The sequence below is a fragment of the Apodemus sylvaticus genome, chromosome 10 (genome assembly GCF_947179515.1).
Source record: "Apodemus sylvaticus chromosome 10, mApoSyl1.1, whole genome shotgun sequence".
NCBI lineage: Eukaryota > Metazoa > Chordata > Mammalia > Rodentia > Muridae > Apodemus > Apodemus sylvaticus.
This window is the reverse complement of record NC_067481.1, coordinates 26,038,343-26,056,959: the sequence shown is the minus strand read 5'-3', so window position 1 is coordinate 26,056,959 and position 18,617 is coordinate 26,038,343. Positions and strand designations below refer to the sequence as shown.

At 51.5% G+C, this 18,617-nt stretch overlaps 3 protein-coding genes across 5 annotated transcripts; 2 read left to right on the top strand and 1 right to left on the bottom strand.

Moving 5' to 3' along the window:
* The first annotated feature begins 269 nt into the window (after positions 1–269).
* Scrn2 (secernin 2) lies at positions 270–4,342 on the top strand. Of its 2 annotated transcripts, XM_052196978.1 has the most exons (8): positions 270–392; positions 759–932; positions 1,435–1,616; positions 2,478–2,677; positions 3,137–3,352; positions 3,445–3,610; positions 3,700–3,880; positions 4,061–4,342. In XM_052196978.1, the coding sequence occupies exons 2-8, from the start codon at positions 759–761 to the stop codon at positions 4,214–4,216; spliced, it is 1,275 nt and encodes a 424-aa protein (XP_052052938.1). In that variant the 5' UTR covers positions 270–392; the 3' UTR covers positions 4,217–4,342. The 2 variants fall into 2 exon arrangements, with proteins under 2 accessions (XP_052052938.1, XP_052052939.1); XM_052196979.1 differs by lacking the exons at positions 3,445–3,610; positions 3,700–3,880; positions 4,061–4,342 and having other exon boundaries at positions 2,478–2,729; positions 3,137–3,223.
* A 572-nt stretch (positions 4,343–4,914) lies between these two features.
* Positions 4,915–10,159, bottom strand: Lrrc46 (leucine rich repeat containing 46). Its single transcript, XM_052194303.1, has 8 exons — positions 9,794–10,159; positions 9,602–9,707; positions 7,909–8,017; positions 6,756–6,802; positions 6,409–6,518; positions 6,183–6,252; positions 5,770–5,915; positions 4,915–5,320 (listed from the first exon to the last, which is right to left on the bottom strand). The coding sequence occupies exons 1-8, from the start codon at positions 9,813–9,815 to the stop codon at positions 4,959–4,961; spliced, it is 972 nt and encodes a 323-aa protein (XP_052050263.1). The 5' UTR covers positions 9,816–10,159; the 3' UTR covers positions 4,915–4,958.
* Positions 10,160–10,227: 68 nt separating this feature from the next.
* Positions 10,228–17,908, top strand: Mrpl10 (mitochondrial ribosomal protein L10). 2 transcript variants are annotated; one of them, XM_052194304.1, is made up of 5 exons: positions 10,228–10,327; positions 13,323–13,492; positions 15,496–15,660; positions 15,892–16,036; positions 16,780–17,908. In XM_052194304.1, the coding sequence occupies exons 1-5, from the start codon at positions 10,276–10,278 to the stop codon at positions 17,034–17,036; spliced, it is 789 nt and encodes a 262-aa protein (XP_052050264.1). In that variant the 5' UTR covers positions 10,228–10,275; the 3' UTR covers positions 17,037–17,908. The 2 variants fall into 2 exon arrangements, with proteins under 2 accessions (XP_052050264.1, XP_052050265.1); XM_052194305.1 differs by lacking the exon at positions 13,323–13,492 and having other exon boundaries at positions 10,257–10,327.
* Positions 17,909–18,617: the final 709 nt, after the last annotated feature.

The window sequence follows — 18,617 nt, the reverse complement described above, 5'->3', positions numbered from 1 at the left end:
TCAAGCCAGGAAGCAGGTAGTGGGTAGTGAAAGTTTTTCCTTAATCTCCAGAACCCCGAGCAGTGATGGATTATTTTGTGAATTCTCTCTTTTCACTCAGGCTTTTCTCCTTCAGACCCACCCCAATAGAATGACTCTATCTGATAAACCTGAAGGGAAAGCCCAGGACACTTAAACTGGATTTGAAAGGCCTCTCCGCTCTAAGAAGTGGTGCTAGCTAGTGCGCACCCTCGTGGAAGACTGTGGCATTGCAGGCATTCTGTGCCGGCCCCGCCCCCGGGGACAAAGGCCTTCCAGGTCACCTGAGAACCTGGGTCCAGAGGAACAGATCTGACCTGAAGAGGAGGAAGCAGCGCCCGGAACCGAGTCTGAGGGTCTTGGAGGCAGAGAGGGTGAGAGACGGAGGCACTGAGGACTTGGAAAGGGGTGGACGGAAGAGGAGCGTGAATGTGGGCATGCGCAGAAGCGTGGGCTTCTTGGAGCCAGCGGTAGAAACTATCTTTAGCCCTGGAAGGGCTAAGGACTCCAAAGCAGCCGCTCTTAACTTGCAGAGTTTGCTCTGTCTCTTGACTCCAAGCCAAGTGCACTGTTAGTGCACACCACGCTTTGAGTGTGTGCACTTTGCTGTATGTCCCAGTGTCCGGCTTTTGACCCTGTCTTCTCAGAGTGCACACGTGGGGAGGGAGTGTCCTAGGCCCCACCGGTGGCCAAGATTGTGGAGAGGTTTGAGGCACGTGAACATCCCCACTTCTTCGCAGATGGCGTCATCGAGCCCCGATGCCCCTTGTTCCTGCGACTGCTTTGTGTCTGTGCCCCCAGCCTCCGCCATCCCAGCTGTAATCTTTGCAAAGAACTCAGACCGGCCCCGAGATGAGGTGCAGGAGGTTGTGTTTATACCGGCAGGCACTCACATCCCTGGGAGCCGGCTTCAGGTGGGTTGGAACTTAGAAGAAGCTGGAAGGTGTAGACATTATTCCCAGACCTTCTTTTTCTTGCCCCTGGGATGGGAGCAGATGAAGCAGAAAGAGTCTGGACTTCAAGTCCACCAACCTGGACTTTGAGTCGAGTTAGCTTCTGCTAACTCAGGCTACTCATGTGTGAGCTGAGAGTAAGACCTTTCTCGGGACCATTTAAAGTGGCTGACAAGGTGTCCGAGCAATGTGAGTTCTGTTTTTTTTTTTTTTCCCTCCAATGAAGTCTTCCTCTCTTTCTTTCATTCATTCATTCTTTTTTTTTAAAGATTTATTTATTATATATAAGTACACTGTAGCTATCTTCAGACACACCAGAAAAGGGAGTCAGATCTCTTTGTGGATGGTTATGAGCCACCACGTGGTTGCTGGGATTTGAACGCAGAACCTTCGGATGAGCAATCAGTGCTCTTACCCGCTGAGCCACCTCTCCAAGCCCCCTCTCTTTCTTCTTTGCCTCCAGTGCACCTACATCGAGGTGGAGCAGGTGTGGAAGACACATGCTGTGATTCTGAGCCGCCCTTCTTGGCTGTGGGGGGCCGAGATGGGTGCCAATGAGCTTGGTGTCTGCATTGGCAACGAAGCAGTGTGGACCAAAGAGCCCGTGGGGCACGGGGAAGCCCTGCTGGGTATGGATCTCCTCAGGTACAAACCTGCTCCTCAGTGCCCTGCGGGCTTGTCTCTGTTGGCCTTGCCCTGTGGCCTTTCTAAGGAGGCTACAGTCTTACATCTTCCTAGTCTGATAAAGGACCTCCCTTGGCCTAGAGTGCTTTCATTTTTTTTTTCCAGTACTTCTTTTGTTTGTTTTGAGACAGGGTTTCTCAGTGTAGCCTTGGCTGTCCAGGAACTTGCTTTGTAGACCAGGCTGGCCTTGAACTCACAGAGGTCCTCCTGCCTGTGTGCCACCCCACATAGCTCAGAACTACTTTTGTTAATTGAAATAATACATAGTTGGGATTTATGAAAACTGATAAATGCAGGGCAGCCCGACCTGAGGAGAGGTTCTTCCTTGGAGAGAGTGTTCCAGACCTTTCCGTGGAATTCTCAGTTCAAAGCTTGGCAATCATATAGCTTATTACTGTTTCTTCAGGTTTGTTTGTTTTTGTTTTATTTTATGTTTTGAGACAGGGTCTCACTGCATAACCCCGACTGACTTAGAATTTACTATGTAGACCCAGGCTAGCCTCAAATTTAGAGAGATCTGCCAGCCTCCCAAGTGCTGGGGTTAAAAGTGTATACCACTACTCCGACTGATTTTTCATTTTGCTTTGGTATTTTTGTTTCAGTATTCTGTTTGTTTTAAGATAAGAAAATCATGTAGTATGTAGCTGAGTCTAGAGACGAACTTCTGATCTTTCTGCTTCCACCCCTTCAGTGGAATCACAGGCCTGGCCTGCGTGACTGTTTAATACCATCATCGCTGCTGGGTTTGCTGTGTTACATGGGTTTCTCATCAAGCCCACATAACCTGTGTGCATCCCTTCTGTGCACTGACCTTTCTATCAGGCTGGCTTTGGAACGGAGCAGTACCGCCCAGGAGGCTGTGCACGTGATTGCAGGCTTGCTGGACCGCTATGGGCAGGGGGGCAGCTGCCGGGAGGATCCTGAGCCGTTCTGCTATCACAACACCTTTCTGCTGGCTGATCGGACAGAGGCGTGGGTGCTGGAGACAGCTGGGAGGCTGTGGGCTGCTCAGCGGATCCAGGGTAGGAGTCTAGCATAGAGCCTGCCTCCAAGAGGGAGCCTGGACCTCCCCAGGTACTACCCTCTATTTCTGGATGCTACCACTTTTGTTCTTCCTGTCAGCCTTGGGCAGTGGGAGAGCTGGTGGGTCATGGAGGGCCCGGGAGGGCTGCCCTGGGAGACTCTTATGAACTCTTTCTCCTTCACCTAGCCAAATGCTCCCGTGCTTGAGCCTGCCCCTTCCTCTGGGAAGCCTTCCTTGATCTCTCTGTGTGATTCCGAGGTCTTATGCAAGCAGCTACCACTTTGCTGCCACATCTGTCCTTATGATTTAGTTCTGATTGATTTGTCAGTCTCCTCATTACCATAGGCCCCTTGAGAGCAGGTTGTACTTGTTTAAACTGTCGTCTAAGTACATCACGCAGGACCTACTTAGCACATAGTTGGTGCCCCATAATAAACAAGTTCCTCTTCTTACACAGGAGGTGCCCGAAATATTTCCAACCAGCTGAGCATTGGCACGGACATCTCAGCAGAACACCCGGAGCTCCGCAGCCATGCCAAGGCTCAGGGTTGGTGGACTGGGCAGGGCATCTTTGACTTTGCAAAGGTCTTTTCCCTGACCCAGCAGCCTGTGCGCATGGAGGCTGCCAAGGCCCGCTTCCGGGCAGGGTGTGAGATGCTCCAGCGGCAACAAGGTCTGTGAGTGGTGGGTGGGAGGGCCGTGGCAACCCAGCTGGGGTCTCTCTCACACCTGCTTGCTGAGCCCTCCCCACCTCGCCCTTGGCAGGGAGCATCACAGCAGAGGTGATGATGGACATCCTCAGGAACAAGGAGAGTGGCATCTGCATGGACTCCGGAGGCTTCCGCACCACAGCCAGCATGGTGTCGGTCCTGCCCCAGGATCCCACAAAGCCCTGTGTCCACTTCCTCACTGCCACACCAGACCCATCCAGGTGAGGGGTGAAGAGGACATACTAGTCAGGGACGTGACAGCGCATGTCCCCTGTTATGATTTCAAGTCCTTCAACCTATGTCTTATTAGGTCGGTATTCAAACCTTTCATCTTTGAAGTGGGGGTGTCCCAGGCCCCCCAGGTATTGTCCCCCACTTTTGGAGCCCAGGACCCTGTTCGGATCGTCCCCAGATTCCAGACTCAGGTGGACCGTCGACACTCACTCTACCGTGGACACCAGGCAGCCCTGCGGCTGATGGAGGATGAGCAGGTAACCCTGGGGACTGTGCTGAGGGCAGGTGGGAAACACCTTCTGGATCTGCTGGAACAGCAAAGGGCCTGGGACTGAGGAGGCTGTAGATCTGGGAGAGGTGGGACCTTCAGCTAGTCTTGGGTTCCTCCTGCCTGGGGGAAGAGGGTCCACGTTCTTCACCTCTGAATTTTCTAACAGGAGCAGGCACGACTCCGAAAAAAGCAGCAGAGTCTGGAGCAGGAAGGCCTGGCGGCTCTCAGAGGACTGCTTACTGGGGAACAGACCCCACCTCCCCAGGGGCTGGGCAGCCTCTTCCAGGCCTTTGTGGAGAAGGAACAGCAGGCCTATGCCTAAGCGTGCAGGAGCTCCGGGGCTGGGGGCCCTGAGCTGGGTGGTGCGGGTGAGTCACAGCCACCCCTTCACACCGCTCATCCAGGTTCCCAGTGGTTTAATAAATGTTTTCTTTCCTTATTCAGTGAACTGGGTCTCACATCTATTGAGAAGAGCTGAGCCAGGGCAAAGGGCAGCTCCCAGGTGGCTGGTTGCTAAACCTGTGGTGCCGAGCCATAAAACCTAATGTTGCGTGCGATGGGACCTGACTGTGCGTGGTGGTGGTGGTGGTGGTGGTCATGTTTTCATGAAGACCCCTCATTAGGTAGCTGGCTTCTATTTGGAGACAATCAGGATCCCAAGGTTTAGTCCTTAGCTTGGACTGCATGGTGGCATGTCTTTAAAATAATTACTCAGGAGGCAGAGGCAACTGGATATTTGTGAGTTCCAGGCTAGCCTGGTCCGCATAGTGAGTTCCAGGCCAGCCAGGGTTATACAGTGAGGCACTATCTTTACAGAGCCACAAAGCTATCTCACCGGGAGACAGCAAGGTGCTCCTGCTTCTTGCCCACTTGCGGACCATCAAGCCATCTGGGGACCCAGAGAGATGCCAGCCCTTTCGGTCACCCCTAAAAGGTTAAGCTGCTTTGAGTGACTGTGGTTTGATTCCTTGACTTGCCCCATGTAACATGAAAAGCCTTTGAAGCCCAGAGACACTTTATTGGGGGAGGGCCTGAGAAGGAGGCGTGTGCATAGAGGCCATGCATCACTTTGTGCTTCTTTTGCTTGTAGTTTTGGTCGTGCTGGGGGCTGCAGCCAGAGAGGTCTTGGAGGTTGTGGCTGCTAGAGCCCCCTTCCTTGCCTGGACAGAGCTTTTCTGGTTCCTGGGAACCTGTTTCTTGGTAGAAGAGGCAATCTGGGTTGAGGAGGAGGCTTTAGGGGCTGACTCCTTCCCAGGCTGTTCGGTGACAGCAGGGCTGCAGTCCCCAGCCATGGGCACAGCAGGCAGCAGGGGCAGGTCCGTGAGGACAGGCTGTGTCTCCATCCTTGACAAGTGCTCTGTCAGGACTGCCTGCTGCCTGCGTTCCTGGTGCTGATGCAGCTCCTGCTCCAGGTCCTTGAAGAATCCTGGGGGAGAAGAGTTGTAGCCCTGGGCTCAGCAGGGGGGCCTTAGGCTCAGGGATACCCCTGGGAAACCTCCTGCCATCCCCAGTAAAAGGAGTGTGTGGCTGGGGCTGGAAGGGATGAGTTCCTGGCGTGCCCTAGTTCGATCCTGCCGTGACTCCGGACAGAGGTGGATCATTGGCCCTCACTCACTTTATCGTGGGGAGCAGGTGGCCCCGAGGCTGAGCATGTAACCCCCAGGGACTATGCCCCATGCTGGGAGGGTGACACACATGCCACCCTCCTGAGTGGCACTCTGGAAACATGAAGGGCCTGGAGTGGAGGAGACCACGGAGCTGCCGCGGTCACTCCACAGCAGTAGCTGCGCTGCCCAGGACAGTGTCAGTGTGGTCCGCCCCCCTCTCCTGGGGCAGAGTGTGCCTGGGGAAACTGCAAGCTGTGGAAATGGTCACCTCGCTCTGCGCAGAAGGGGCCATTGAGCTCTGGAAACTCCTCTTCATCATCTGAGGATTTGTCCTCCTCATCTGAGGTCCACCGCTCCAGTATAGGCTGCTTGTCCAGGTCCAAGAGCAGTGGCAGGGCTCCGATCACCAGCTTCCTGTGAGGCAGAAGGAGCAGAGGCTACGCATGAGGGCACCCCTGGTGTGGGACCTGGGGGGGGACAGTGATGTGTGCCTTAGTGCCCATCCCTGGATGGGAATGGCTTCTGGGGATGCGCCTAGGGTCAGCCTCAAAGAGCAGCAGGCTGGCTCCTGTGAGGTGCTGGATATGGGACTGGAAGGTGGCAGACTCAGTCACGATGGCTTGCAGGCTGAAAGTGGCCGCTAGAGTACAGGTGACACTGCTCACCCTCAGCCCTCCTCACCTGTAGCCATCCTTGTTGGTGCAGGGATTTCCACACAGGTTGAGAATGAGAAGGCTCTGGGGGAGCTCATCTGTACAGCAGAAAGAATGGGGGGTGGTCTCATGCCTGCTCTGCCCCCCCCCCAAAAGAGACAAGCGTCAGGGGCTATAGCAAAGATCACACAGAGCTTGGCGCCAAGAGGGTGGACCCCACCCAGGACACACTACACGGACCAGGCTGTCCCTACCTAGCTTCAGTGTTTCTATCAGGTTCTCAGAAAGGTCCAGAAACTGGAGGTACTGGAGGTCAAGGAGGTTTTCCACATGCTTGATTTGGTTTCCTGCCAGAGACAGGAAGCTGCAAGCAAGGAGGGAGGGACAGAGACAAGGCTGAGCTCCAGGACTGCTAGGAGGAGGGAAAAGGGAGGAGGGCTCCCTGTGTAGGCAGCTGGATGACAAGAGGGGACTCAAAGCCTTGTGGGGTGAGGGAAGCAGAACCAGGCTTTGAGAGCCGCAAGCCAGTTCTAGGGGTGTAGCCAGTTTCTCGCCACCCACCACCCCCTCCTTCCTCCCTCCCTGCCTCGGTGCCACGTACCGCAGGGATGTGATGCAAGCCAAGTTCTCGATGCGCTGGATCTTATTCTGCAGGAGGGAACCAGGGTGGGGACCGAGGTAAGGCAGCTGTGTGGGAAGTCTTCTGAAGGGGGTGAAGGTCTAAGACCGTGTCTATGCTCAGCTGCAGCCATTACAGCCTGACTAAGTAGCTGGATGCCATTTTCTTGGAGAGAGATGATTTGTTTTCTCTGGTCAATGGTCAATGTGTAAACTTGGGGTTAGTTCAATAAGTTGACCAAAGAGGGACTGGAGACTCAAGAGGAAACCGAGGGGCCACTAGGGAAATGGAAAAGTTGCAGACTGAACTCAATTTACCAGGCTTGGAAGCCAGCCCTTTTATGTACTGAGCCACCTTGCCAGTCTTTTGTTTGTTTGCTTGTTTGCTTGCTTATAGACTTCGTCACTTAATTTGGCATCGGCTGGCCTGGAAGTTGTAGAACAGGCTAGCCTCAACTCATAGATTTGCCTACCTCTGCTTCCCAAGTGATGGGACCAAAACCATGCACCACTACACATATTTATTTTTAAGACAGAGTTGTGTGTGGCAAACCGGAACTTTCTACGTAACCTAGGTAGCCTCGATCTTGTGAGTCTTCTGCTTCAACCTCAGTGCTCAAGTACTGGGGTTAAAGGTGTGTGCCACCACCCCCAAATGGGAGCAGGCTTGGGCCTGAGAGGACCTTCTACAGTCTAGAAGGTCTGGAACTAGATCAAGACAATAGTGTCTGAACAATAGTGATTCTAGAGCACAATCAGGAGCTCTTGCTAAGGTGGAGTAGGAAATCAGTCTTTTTGCTTGCTTGTTTTGCTTTGTGTTTTCGAGACAAGGTTTCTCTGTGTAGCCCTGACTGCCCTGGAACTCATGCTGTAAAACAGACTGAGTTCCTCAAACTCATAGAGATCTGTCTGCCTCTGCCTCCCAAGTGCTGGAGTTAAAGGTGTGTGCCACCACCACCCAGCCAGAAATCAGTGTTTCAATTCAGGAGGATTCCTGATCATTTGGGAATGTTCTTCTGGCCAAAACACCAGAGAAACAAACAAAAAGGAGCTGTTCAGCTGCCTTCAGATTAGACAGACTAGGTTCAGATCAGGGGAAGGACAGGAAGCACAAGGCAGGAGGGAGCAGACTTTACCGATTGCAGGTAGAGGCTGTGAATATTCCGGAGGCTCTCTAAATTCCCAATACAAGTAATCCCTTCCCCATCCAGGCGGACAGTCTCCAATTCATCCAGAGTGTGAAACCTGGAGGAGAGGAGGCAGGGTTCACACCTGTGGCTTTCAGAAAAAGATGGGAGGGAGGGAAGAGGAGACATGTCTCAAGGAAAGGAACAGGAATGAGTGACTTTGAGGTTGCAAGGACAGCTTCGTGGCACTAGTCTAGTCGTGAGACTGGCTGCTCTCAGACACCTTGCTCTCCAGTGGTGGCTCTGAGGAGCAAAGCACAAGTTGCCAGGGGCCCTCCAGATAGCCAGGAGATGGCTGTCGATGCTTCCTGGAGATTCAGAACAAGAGAGGCTTTCCTTGGACGGTGGAGGCAAGGCTGGGGTGAGGAGAAATGCAGAAATAATCTCGTGTCTCCTGGCAGACCCTTTCTCCCTTTTAAATGATTATGGAAGGAAGATCGCTTGTTCTATCCTTACACCCATTATTTCCAAATTTACTGAGTGTCCTCCAAACAAATGACGTAGGTCCTCAGCCATCATTATTAGGGAAACCAACAAGACATCTATGACAGGTGGATGCCAGAGGCAGGTACAAGAAACAAAGGTAGGTACGTGGGCTATGTGCCAACTCCAGCCTGGGGGATCAGGGGCTTCCTAGAAAAGATGACCAATGCATGGGCAGTGAGAGAGGAAGGGGGGAGGGACAATGCATTTCAAGCAGGACAAACAGTGCATGCACGTGCTAACTCAGCCTGCCTTGAACTCAGTGTTCAAAAGGAACTGTGAATCCTCTGGGTAGTGGAAGATGCAGATTCTAATTGAGTAGGTTATGAGATGGGTATCCTTTTTTCTTTCTCATAAAGGCAAAGAGCTTCATGCAGCCCTGGGTGGCCTCAGACTTTCTATGTAGCTGAGGGGGGATGGTGATCTTGAACTTCAGATCTTCCTGCCACGACCTCTTGAGTACCAGGATTACACCTCAGACAGTTTTATGTGGTTCTTAGCAATGTGTCAGGTGAGCTATATCCCTGGGGGGAAGAGTTTCATTTCTAACAAGCCAAAGCTCTCAGGTGATGTCACGCTGCTCTAACAAGGGGCAAGACCATGGCATGAGGGCTGGAGAGATGGCTCCGAGGTTCAGAGCACTGGCTGCTCTTCCAGAGGTCCTGAGTTCAATTCCCAGCAACCACATGGTGGCTCGTAACGATCTTTAATGGGATCTGGTGCCCTCTTCTGGCATGGAGGTCGGAATGTATTGTATACATAATAAAAAGAACATGGTATGAGAAACTGCACACTTGTAGAATGTAGCTGTAAATAAGATTGGTTTACTCTAGCTGTACTAGGTTGCTGAGGAAGTTTCCACCAAGGAGTAATTAGATTTATCATTTACAACAATCAATGGGGCAACAACAGGGTGGGGAGGCCAGACTGGGAACTGGGCAGAGAATTTTGGGGTTTGCTAAGAAGTAGTGACCTTCAAGGCAGCTGAGGATGTATGAAAAAAAAAATCTTCAAGAAGTAAAATCCAATTGGAAAGTAATGCTGATTGGCGCGTGGAGCAACTAAAGATACAAACATGAGTTAGAAAGTCAGTATAGCTCAGGGACCTGAACATCAGTGTGTCCGTTTTCTATTGCCCGTTTCCTTCCCGTCCACTCACAACTTTTCTGACAGGTCTTCATCTTCAGGGAAGGTCAAGTTCCGCTTGGTGATAAGGGCTTCAGTAATGTGGACACCTTCCTCGCTTCTCTGGGCAGCCTTCTTAGCTGGGGAAAGATGAGCCTTTTGTCACCCGAGTTCATTTTTTTTGGAGACCCGACCTCACTGTTGTCCAACTGTTCTGTCAACTCACCTTCCTGTTCGTCTCCTGGCATGATCTAAAATGAACAGCGACTGCTTGAGGCAGATGGACGAAGAGAAGCAGAGCAGCTTAGACGGCTGGGATAGTTGAACCCAGGTTTGGGGGGAGACTGAGGAGACAAGGACAGGGGGTTCTGAGAATTGCTGGGGGTGCGGTGGAAGTTAGGAATAAATGGGAGCGAAGGATCTGGAGTCAGGTGTGTGGCGTGGCTTTACTGGCCTTAAACTGAAAGGACCAGGAGGATGAGAAAGAACCGTTCCTTGAAGGCGCGCGTCGTTGCTAGGAGACTGGACGCCAGGTCTGACGGAACTGGGGGAGTGAGGGCGGGCTCCACAAGCCCAGATCTACGCATGCGGGTAGCGGCCTCATCCGGCGGCACGCCCACCGTTTCCGGCCCTGGGTTTTTCTCTGCTGCCCCACAATCCTTAGCTACTTCCGTCCCCTCGCGGGCCTTACGGGAACTTCCTGTAGCTATGGCTGCGGCGGTGGTCGGGATGCTTCGTGGAGGTCTCCCGCCCCGGGCGGGTAAGGAGCGGCCCAGGGCCTCCCTGCACGCAGGCTGTGCTCTCCAGCCCTCGCCTCCCTCCTTTCCTTCTGACCCTCCCCGTAATCTCTGACCGTCGACAGCTCTCAGGATCCTGCCACTCGCAGGATCTCTGATTTGACTGGGTCCTTACCTGCCGGCGACATCTCTTCCACAGCCCCTCCCCCAAACTGGGAGTCACAGCAAGGCTGCCACCAAAAAACAGTGTTTATTCCTACACCCCAGGACCCCGCTTTGGATTTTTCTAACCCTTCGTCCAGTTCTGGAGAGTCCTTGCTAGAAATTTTATGTATTCCTTCTTAAGGTCTTAGCCCAGAGACTCGAGTCTTCTCTCAACTACCTCTCTCTATAAAGCAGGTTCTTCGTTTGCTTATGCACTTGTCTCATCTGATGTTAAAGTGTGTCCATCTCAGCTAGTAAGTGGCATGGTGTTGATAGGCATTAGGCATTTAATGAGCAATTTGCATCAGGCATTTAATGAGCAAATTTGACACCATACTGTAGGATTGTGCTCATTGCTTCAAAGCAAAGGCACCTTGGGAGGTTTGGAGGAAGGCATTATTTTTGTGCTTTTAAAGAAGTATTAACTTTATGTATAGGACTACATGGGTAACATGATAGCTGTCTTCAGACTCCATTACAGATGGTTGTGAGCCACCATGTGGTTGCTGGGAACTGAACTCGGAACCTCTGGAAGAGCAGTCAGTGCTGTTAACTGCCAAGCCATCTATCTCTGCAGCCCCAGGAAGGAGGCATTATTCACCCCTTTACAGATAAGCACACTGAAGTTTGGACCAGTTAAGTGCCCGGGCAAGAATAACACTAAGAAGTTACAGAGTGACTTTAGTATAGTTTAGGGCCTTGTGACCCTTAACCATAAAATCTCTCAACCAGGCTATCCTCTCCATATTACTTGGAGTCTTCTAAAAGATCCTCTCCCTGCAAAACTATCCTGTTGGTGTTTATGTTAGGGCTGAAAGTCGCCTTGACTCGAAGCTTTGGAGTATTTCCTTGGTGCAGAGGAGGCTTTTCCTGTCACCAAGATTGTGCCATTGGGCACAAAAATGTCAGAGGGCAGCTTGCATGCCTCTTTTCTCTTCTCCTCCATGGAGGAGGGGGGTCCCAGGAAGGCCATCAGGGTTGGTGGTAAGTGCATTTATTGTCCGGGGGGAGTCATCTCTCAGGCCCTTAATTTTGCATTTTGAGTCAGGGTCTCACATTAGTGAGGTTGACGTTGAACTCAGATTACAGGTGTTCACCACCGTATCTGACCTGGAGAAAGACTCCTTTGGGAGAATTGTGAGGATGTTGTGTTTTTACCCCCTTCTTGCTTCAAGTCATAGGAGCCTCAGAGCTGTGGGATGAAGCCATCATTATCACGGGAAGAATGTATTAAAATACAACTTGCTGGACTCCCCCCTACTGAGTCTCGGATTTCATAGGCCTAGGGCAGGCAGGGAAGCATATGCGTTCCCAGAAGCTGATGGTGGTAGCTTGGTGGTGTTTGTGCTCGAGAACTGCTGCTTAGAGCGAGGACTGGCGTGCTGCGGCAGGGCTGGTCCTGGTGGTGATTGCTTCTTTCTTTCATTTGCTCTGCTTCTCTTGCTGCTAGGGATGGAACCTTATGCTGGGCAGGTAGACCGGTTCTGTACCTCTTCGTTGCAGTCCCAGCCGGGATGACTATTTACGACTGAAGTTTTACTGGAGCACAGTCTCATTGCTTTGCATAGTTTGTGGCCGCGCTGGTTTCTGGTTGGTTGGTTGATTTTTTTGTACATCTTGTTTATCTCGAGACTCGTCTCCCTGTGCCTCCCCAGCCAGCCTGGAACTCGCAGTGATAGATACACCTGCCTCTGTCTGCAAGGCAGTAAGAGTGACGGTGTGCACCGCCATACCTAGCTTGTTCCTTCATTTTAAAGAACACTCTCCCACAGTGTGGCACTGGCTGGTATAGAACTCAATGTGTAGACCAGTCTGGCCTTAAACCTGGGGCAGTCCTCCTGCCTCTGTTGAGTGGTTAGTTATATGCATATTTCACCATACCTAGGTTATTGTTATTATTAATTTGTGTTTGGATTGCATATATAACGTATACTACATTTCTGCCCGGTGCCTGCAGGTGTCAGAAGAGGGCTTTAGCTCCTCTGGAACTGGAGTGACAGGTGCTTGTGAGTGTGGATATTGAGGAGTGAACCACAGAGCCATCTCTCCAGCTCCAGCCACGCCTAGGCGTTTATGGTTGCTTTTAGCAGAGTGGAGTGACAGACTATGTGAACCCCCACCTTAAAATATTCATTATTTGGCCATTTAAGGAAACGTTTTTCTCAATCCTCTCCCCGTATGCTTTATTTGTTTGTTAATTTGGGCATTTTCTTTGCTTTTTGAGGTGATCTTGTATCCTGTACTAGGGTCTTACTAATGGCAGTTCTGCCTTAACCTCCTGAGTGAACTGCAGTACACACTATTCCGGATAGTACTCTCTGTTTCCTTTGTACTTTTAAAATACTTTAACTTGTAAAAAAAATATATATATATATCTGTTAAAATGCTAGGACTGTGCATAGGAGGGCCTGTCGAGGGCCGGGTCTGCGGGCCACTGGGCAGAGTGCATGCCAGCGTCCTTGGAGCCCCGTATTTACCCCTAACATGCTTAAAGCAGGCATAGTGACATACATCTGCAGTCCTAAAGGCAGCACACAGGCGGAGTGGGCAGGGAGTTCAAGGCAACTTGGGCTAGATGAGATCCTGTCTAAAAACAATCAAAAGCGACAGTAACAAAACCTGGACAAAGGAGTGTCTTAAGGTATTGAGCCTCTGCTAAGGTCACGCACTAAAAGGAGAGAGAATGTTTTTTGTGCCACGTCTAGCTCTGTTAACCATGCCTTTCTCTGTGGAGGTGGAGGGGTTCTCTGTGTCAGTTGGAGATAAGCGAGGTCCTCCAAGGGCCATGTCTTACGCTGCCATCTCCCCTTGTAGCTTGGCTGCCCACCCTCCAGACTGTGCGCCATGGCTCCAAGGCGGTGACGCGCCACTGGCGAGTCATGCACTTCCAGCGGCAGAAGCTGATGGCTGTGACTAAGTATATTCCTCCCAAACCTGCCATCAACCCCAGATGCCTCCCACCTCCTCCCAAGCCCCCCAAGGAGGTAAGGCGGCCCAGGGCGTGGTACTCAGTGCGGGGCTGGTGAGGCTGCACTCCAAGCCCTGGGTCACTCAGATCAGCAGTTCACCTTCCCACTGCGAGCCCAAGGTTCAGAGAGAGAGAGAATGAGTGAGTGTGTGTGTGTGTGTGTGTGTGTGTGTGTGTGTGTGAGTGTGAGAGAGAGAGAGAGAGAAAGAGAGTATGAATGTATATACACACTTGCCACTGCTAGTGATGGAGGACAGAGGAAGACTTTCAGGATTCATTTCTCTCTTAACACCTTGTCAAGTCTCTTGTTTCTGCCACACTGCATGATCCCCACGGGCCCACAGGTTCTGGTGGGTTTTTCTGTCTCGCTGCAGGAGCTGTGATTGCAGATGTGTGGAAGCACATCAAGGCTTTCTCCCGTGAGTCCTGGGTGGGGTGGAGATCGGGCGTCAGGCTCCCACAGCAGGCACTTTGACTCTCTGAATCTCACCCATCCTAGATCCTTGATAGTAAAATACACACTTGGTTCTGTGTTGACGTCGCAATCTGCATTTTCTGTAGTTTTTACTTGTCTCCAAAAAAAGCATCTGGAAGCTTTACAAGTTTGTGGGCGGAATTTCACTCCTGCCTTTTTTTTTTTTTTTTTTTTTTTTTGAGACTGGGAGTCGTAGCCGTCCTCTTCTCAATTCCTGAGTTCAAGTGATTTCACCTTAGCCTCCTGGATGCTGAGATTACAGGTGTGAGTTACCACACCCTTTTCTTTCCTGTTTTAAAGGAGCCAGAAGCTTCCACGGTTTCCCTGAGGGATGGATGCTAGAAGCTTCTGTCTTTTGAAAGGAACAGGAAGAAGCTAGGTGTGGTGTCACAAGCCTGTAATGTTAGCGCTAGCAGGTGGGAGCTGAGGACCGTTGTTCAGGGCCATCCTTGGCTGTACAGGCAGGTTTGCATTATTTGACAAGCTGGTTTGAAAACAAAAACAAAGAAAAACCTGGGCAGAGCAGCACACAACTATAATTCAGAACAGCATTCAACTATAACTCAGAAGGCTATAGCAAGAAGATTGCTTATGAGTTCCAGGATAGCCTTGTCTACATACTTAGTTCCAGACCATCTAGGACTATAAGGAGACCCTGCCTCAAAAAAAAGGCAAGGGTCTGGAGAAATAGCTCAGCAGTTGTTCTTCCAAAGGACCCAGGCTGGATCCTAAACACCCACATGCCAGCTCAGAACTGTCTGGAGTGCCCTCTTCTGGTCTTCTCGGTCACTGCATACATGGGCCGCACACATGCATGCCGGCAAATACTCATACACATAATACATTTTTTAAAAAAGAAAAAAGAAAATGGAATCCTCGGCTGAAGAGGTAAAGGCACTTCCTGCTAAGCCTGGGTTCTGGGGACCAAACTCATTTCCTCCAGGTTTGATGCCAAGTGCCCTTTGCCCTCGGAGCCGTCTTCCAGTCCCCCAGCCTATATTTTAAATTGGTAAAACAATTCACCATTGGCACAGTATGAGATTGACAATTGAAGTAACTTTGTGTGTGTGGTACTCGGCATTGAACCACATCCTGGACAAGTGGTCTGTGGCCAAGTCTATCCCAAGTCTTTAACTTTTATCATTTTTTTTTTTTTTTACTCTGTAGCTCAAGCAGGCCTTGGCCTTGAACTTTTGATTTTTCCTGCCTCAGCCTCCCGAGTAGCTATCATTAATTTTACAGGCCTGTATTACTATAGCATATAATGAAGTAATTTTTGCTAAATATGGTAACACAGGCTGCCTGGCAAGGTGTCTGGAGAATGGCAGTGCTCTTGGGTTTGCAGATTCCGCTCTGAAACCTGCAGGCCTCTAGGGGAAGTGGAACAGTTATGGTGGGGTGTTCCATGCTGTAGGAGTCAGGCCCTGCCCCTCTACCCACATTGTTACACATTCTGGCCTCACTGACCATCCTGGTGCCCGTGTGGGAAATGGGAGGGTACCAGACCAACTTCAGATGTCCTCAGCCATTCCTTCTCGCTGCAGGAGTCAGGCCTCATCCGGCTCCTGCGTCAAGATATAGTAGCAGCTTTTCGGGACAACCGAATGATAGCTGTGTGCCAGAACGTGGCCCTGAGTGCGGAGGACAAACTTCTCCTGAGGCACCAGCTATGGAAACACAAGATCTTCATAAAAGTCTTCCCCAGCCAGGTAGGGTGGCCCTGGCTCTCAGGCCTGTCTCTCATGTCCGCTGAATGGGCCTCCCACGGGATCCTTCCTGCCTGTGCCCTAGGCAGCCCAGACAAGCTGCCCTAGAGCCTGAGCTGTGGGCAGGGCTGAGGAGGCCGCTCTTGGGTTGCACTCACCGTGGCACAGCCTGTGACTAAGGTATGTGGCTTTCCCTCATCTCGTCCCCCAGTAAATTCTTTCCTGTGAGCCCAGGTCTTGAAGCCTTTTATAGAAGATTCCAAATACCAAAACCTGCTACCCCTTTTTGTTGGACACAATCTGCTGCTGGTCAGTGAAGAACCCAAGGTGAAGGAAATGGTGCGGATCTTAAAGAGCGTTCCCTTCCTGCCGCTGCTGGGTGAGTGGGCTGTCCCTCCGGGTCGGGCTGGGCTGAAGTAGGTTGGGTGGTGCCAAGCCCGGCATGTAAGGCCTGGGTCGGCGTGCTTGCTGGGGACTGGCTGTGCCACTCAGCACCTGTGCTGTGTTACTGGAAGTGGCATGTGCATGCCCTCCAAAAGGTAAATAAAAATGATAAAGAAGCCTCTCAGATAAATAATTCTGTGACCAGTGTGTGTTGGAGTTCATTCTGCAGCAAAGGCTACCTGTGACCCCTGAAAATTCAGACTTTGTAGGAACCTGTATTTAATACCCTCAGCACACACTCCATGGTTTTCTTTCCCCACTGTCTCATGGCTAACCACACAGAGCATGGAGTGCTCCATCATCCTGGCCTGTAAGTGGACAGTGGAGCAGTGACAGACACACCGCAGTGTGTGCAGGCCGCACCCCCACCCACCGTCCCCATTGTGCATCTGTGTTATTTAGATGCCAGCTCTATCTCTTCACCCCAAGATCTTTTCTTCAGAGAGGTTTAGGAGACACTGATGTTATGGAGTTTTAGAGTCTGATGGATGTTTATTTGTATGTTCAAGGAGAGAGAGGAGAGGGGGTGCATTCCCAACAGTGGGTGGAGGCACACGTGTGACCCTGAATTTAAGGCCAAGTGTGAGGGGAGAAGGCACTGGGGCAGACTCTTGGGTTTGGACGATGCTTCTCAAGGAGGGCGTTTGCAGGGAACCTGCTGACCCTATGCTCTTGCAGGTGGCTGCGTGGACAACACCATCCTCAGCAGGCAGGGACTCCTAGACTACGCCAAGCTGCCCAGCCTGGACCGGCTGCAGGGGGAGCTGGTCGGAGGGCTTACTCACCTCACGGCGCAGACCTGCTCCCTGCTTCAGCACCAGCCTGTCCAGCTGACTTCCCTGTTGGATCAGTATGTGAAACAGCAACACGAGGGAGACCGTGCTGCGTCAGCTAATGGGAAGCCACATCCTCCTGACCCTGCTCCAGATTCCTAGCCGGCATGTTTCACCCAGCTCTGCCCATAGACACACTCTGCCCCGTTGTCTGTCTGGTTGTCTGGCAGAGATCTAAAAGAATTTGGAGTGCGGGAGTGGCCTTGTGTGACTTGGCTCTCATTCACAATGACCTCCTTGGGGACAGGCCTCTTGATGATACAGAGAAATTCCATTCCAGAGTGAGGCTGCCCATTGTCCTCGGTTTCACTGATCACTGTCTTCAGTTGTTCCAACCAGGGACCCGATAGGAACATCTCCCTCAGTTGTCCCGGCACAAGACAGAGCGGATGGGGACCGTCGTGCCCCTGCTCGCCCACTGTCCCAGCCCCCGCCTCAGTGCTTATGCCATGGCAGAGCAGTCAGGAAGCCTTGTGCATGGCACCTGCTGAGGCTTGTGCCAAGCACTGTACCGGACACAGATGCCAGCTCCTTTAGCCCTCACCATTCAGGGAACAGCAGAGAAGTGTGAGTTCCAGATAAGGTCTCAGATTTGATTCTCTGAGGCTTTAATTCTCAAAATAGAACTTCTTCAGAAAGTTACCCACGGGTGGGTCCTGGTGGGCTCAGAGGTTGCTGCCCCACCCTTCAGGTGTGCTGGGCTGTGGAAAGAATAGGGAAGCCGCTTCGTGATAAAAATGCAATACGTTTTATTGACTTTTTTAAAAGATTTATTTCATGTGTAAAACTGCCTACGGGACAGTGGCTCAGTGGTTAAGAGCACTGACTGCTCTTCCAGAGGTCCTGAGTTCAAATCCCAGCAACCACATGGTGGCTCCCAACCATCTGTAATGGTCTGATACTCTCTTCTAGTGTGTCTGAAAACAGCTACAGTGTGCTCATATACATAAAATAAATCTTTTTAAAAAACCTAACTGTGCCTACGTTTATATCTGTACACCGTGTGTGTGCCGGGTGCCCACAGAGGTCAGAGGAGTTCTTGTCTGGGTTATTTCAAGTACTCTCCAAATCCTTACTTTCCTTCCTTAAAAGCCATCTTCCCTAGTCGCCTGTCCTTACAGATACTAATACTATGTCTCACATGCTTTTCCTTTTGAAGACTGGGGAACTAGAATTCTCCTTTAATACGGGCTCTGGGGGCTGTGACAGGAGGCCCTCCCTGAGTCTTGGGGAGCAGTCTGTGGCCTGCCATTGTCCTTGATCCCGAGTGGATCAGGGTTGAATGTGGAGTGACTCCTTATTCCTTCCCAGACTGGGAGCGGTGCCACAGCGTCTTTAGTCCTGGACAGTTGAGGATCTGCCGCAGCTATCCTCTGGCCTGGGCCAGGACCAGCTTCCCACAGTCCCCACCTCTGCAGATGCCCAGGGATACTCAATCACTTAAAAGGCCCTTGAGGCTCTGGCTGTCAGAGTAGCTCCTGGTGCCACTTCATGGCCGTGCCTCCAGAGGCCTGCCAGGTGCTGCCCACTGCATCTCTCCCTCTTGGGAGGCTAAATCCATGCTGAGGTTTTGAAGGGAGCCCAGAGAGCAGGTATGTAAGACTGTGGTGTGTAAGACTATGGCGTCTGAAAAGGTGGAGTAGACAACTGACCCACATCATCTCTGAGGCCACAGAAGAGCCT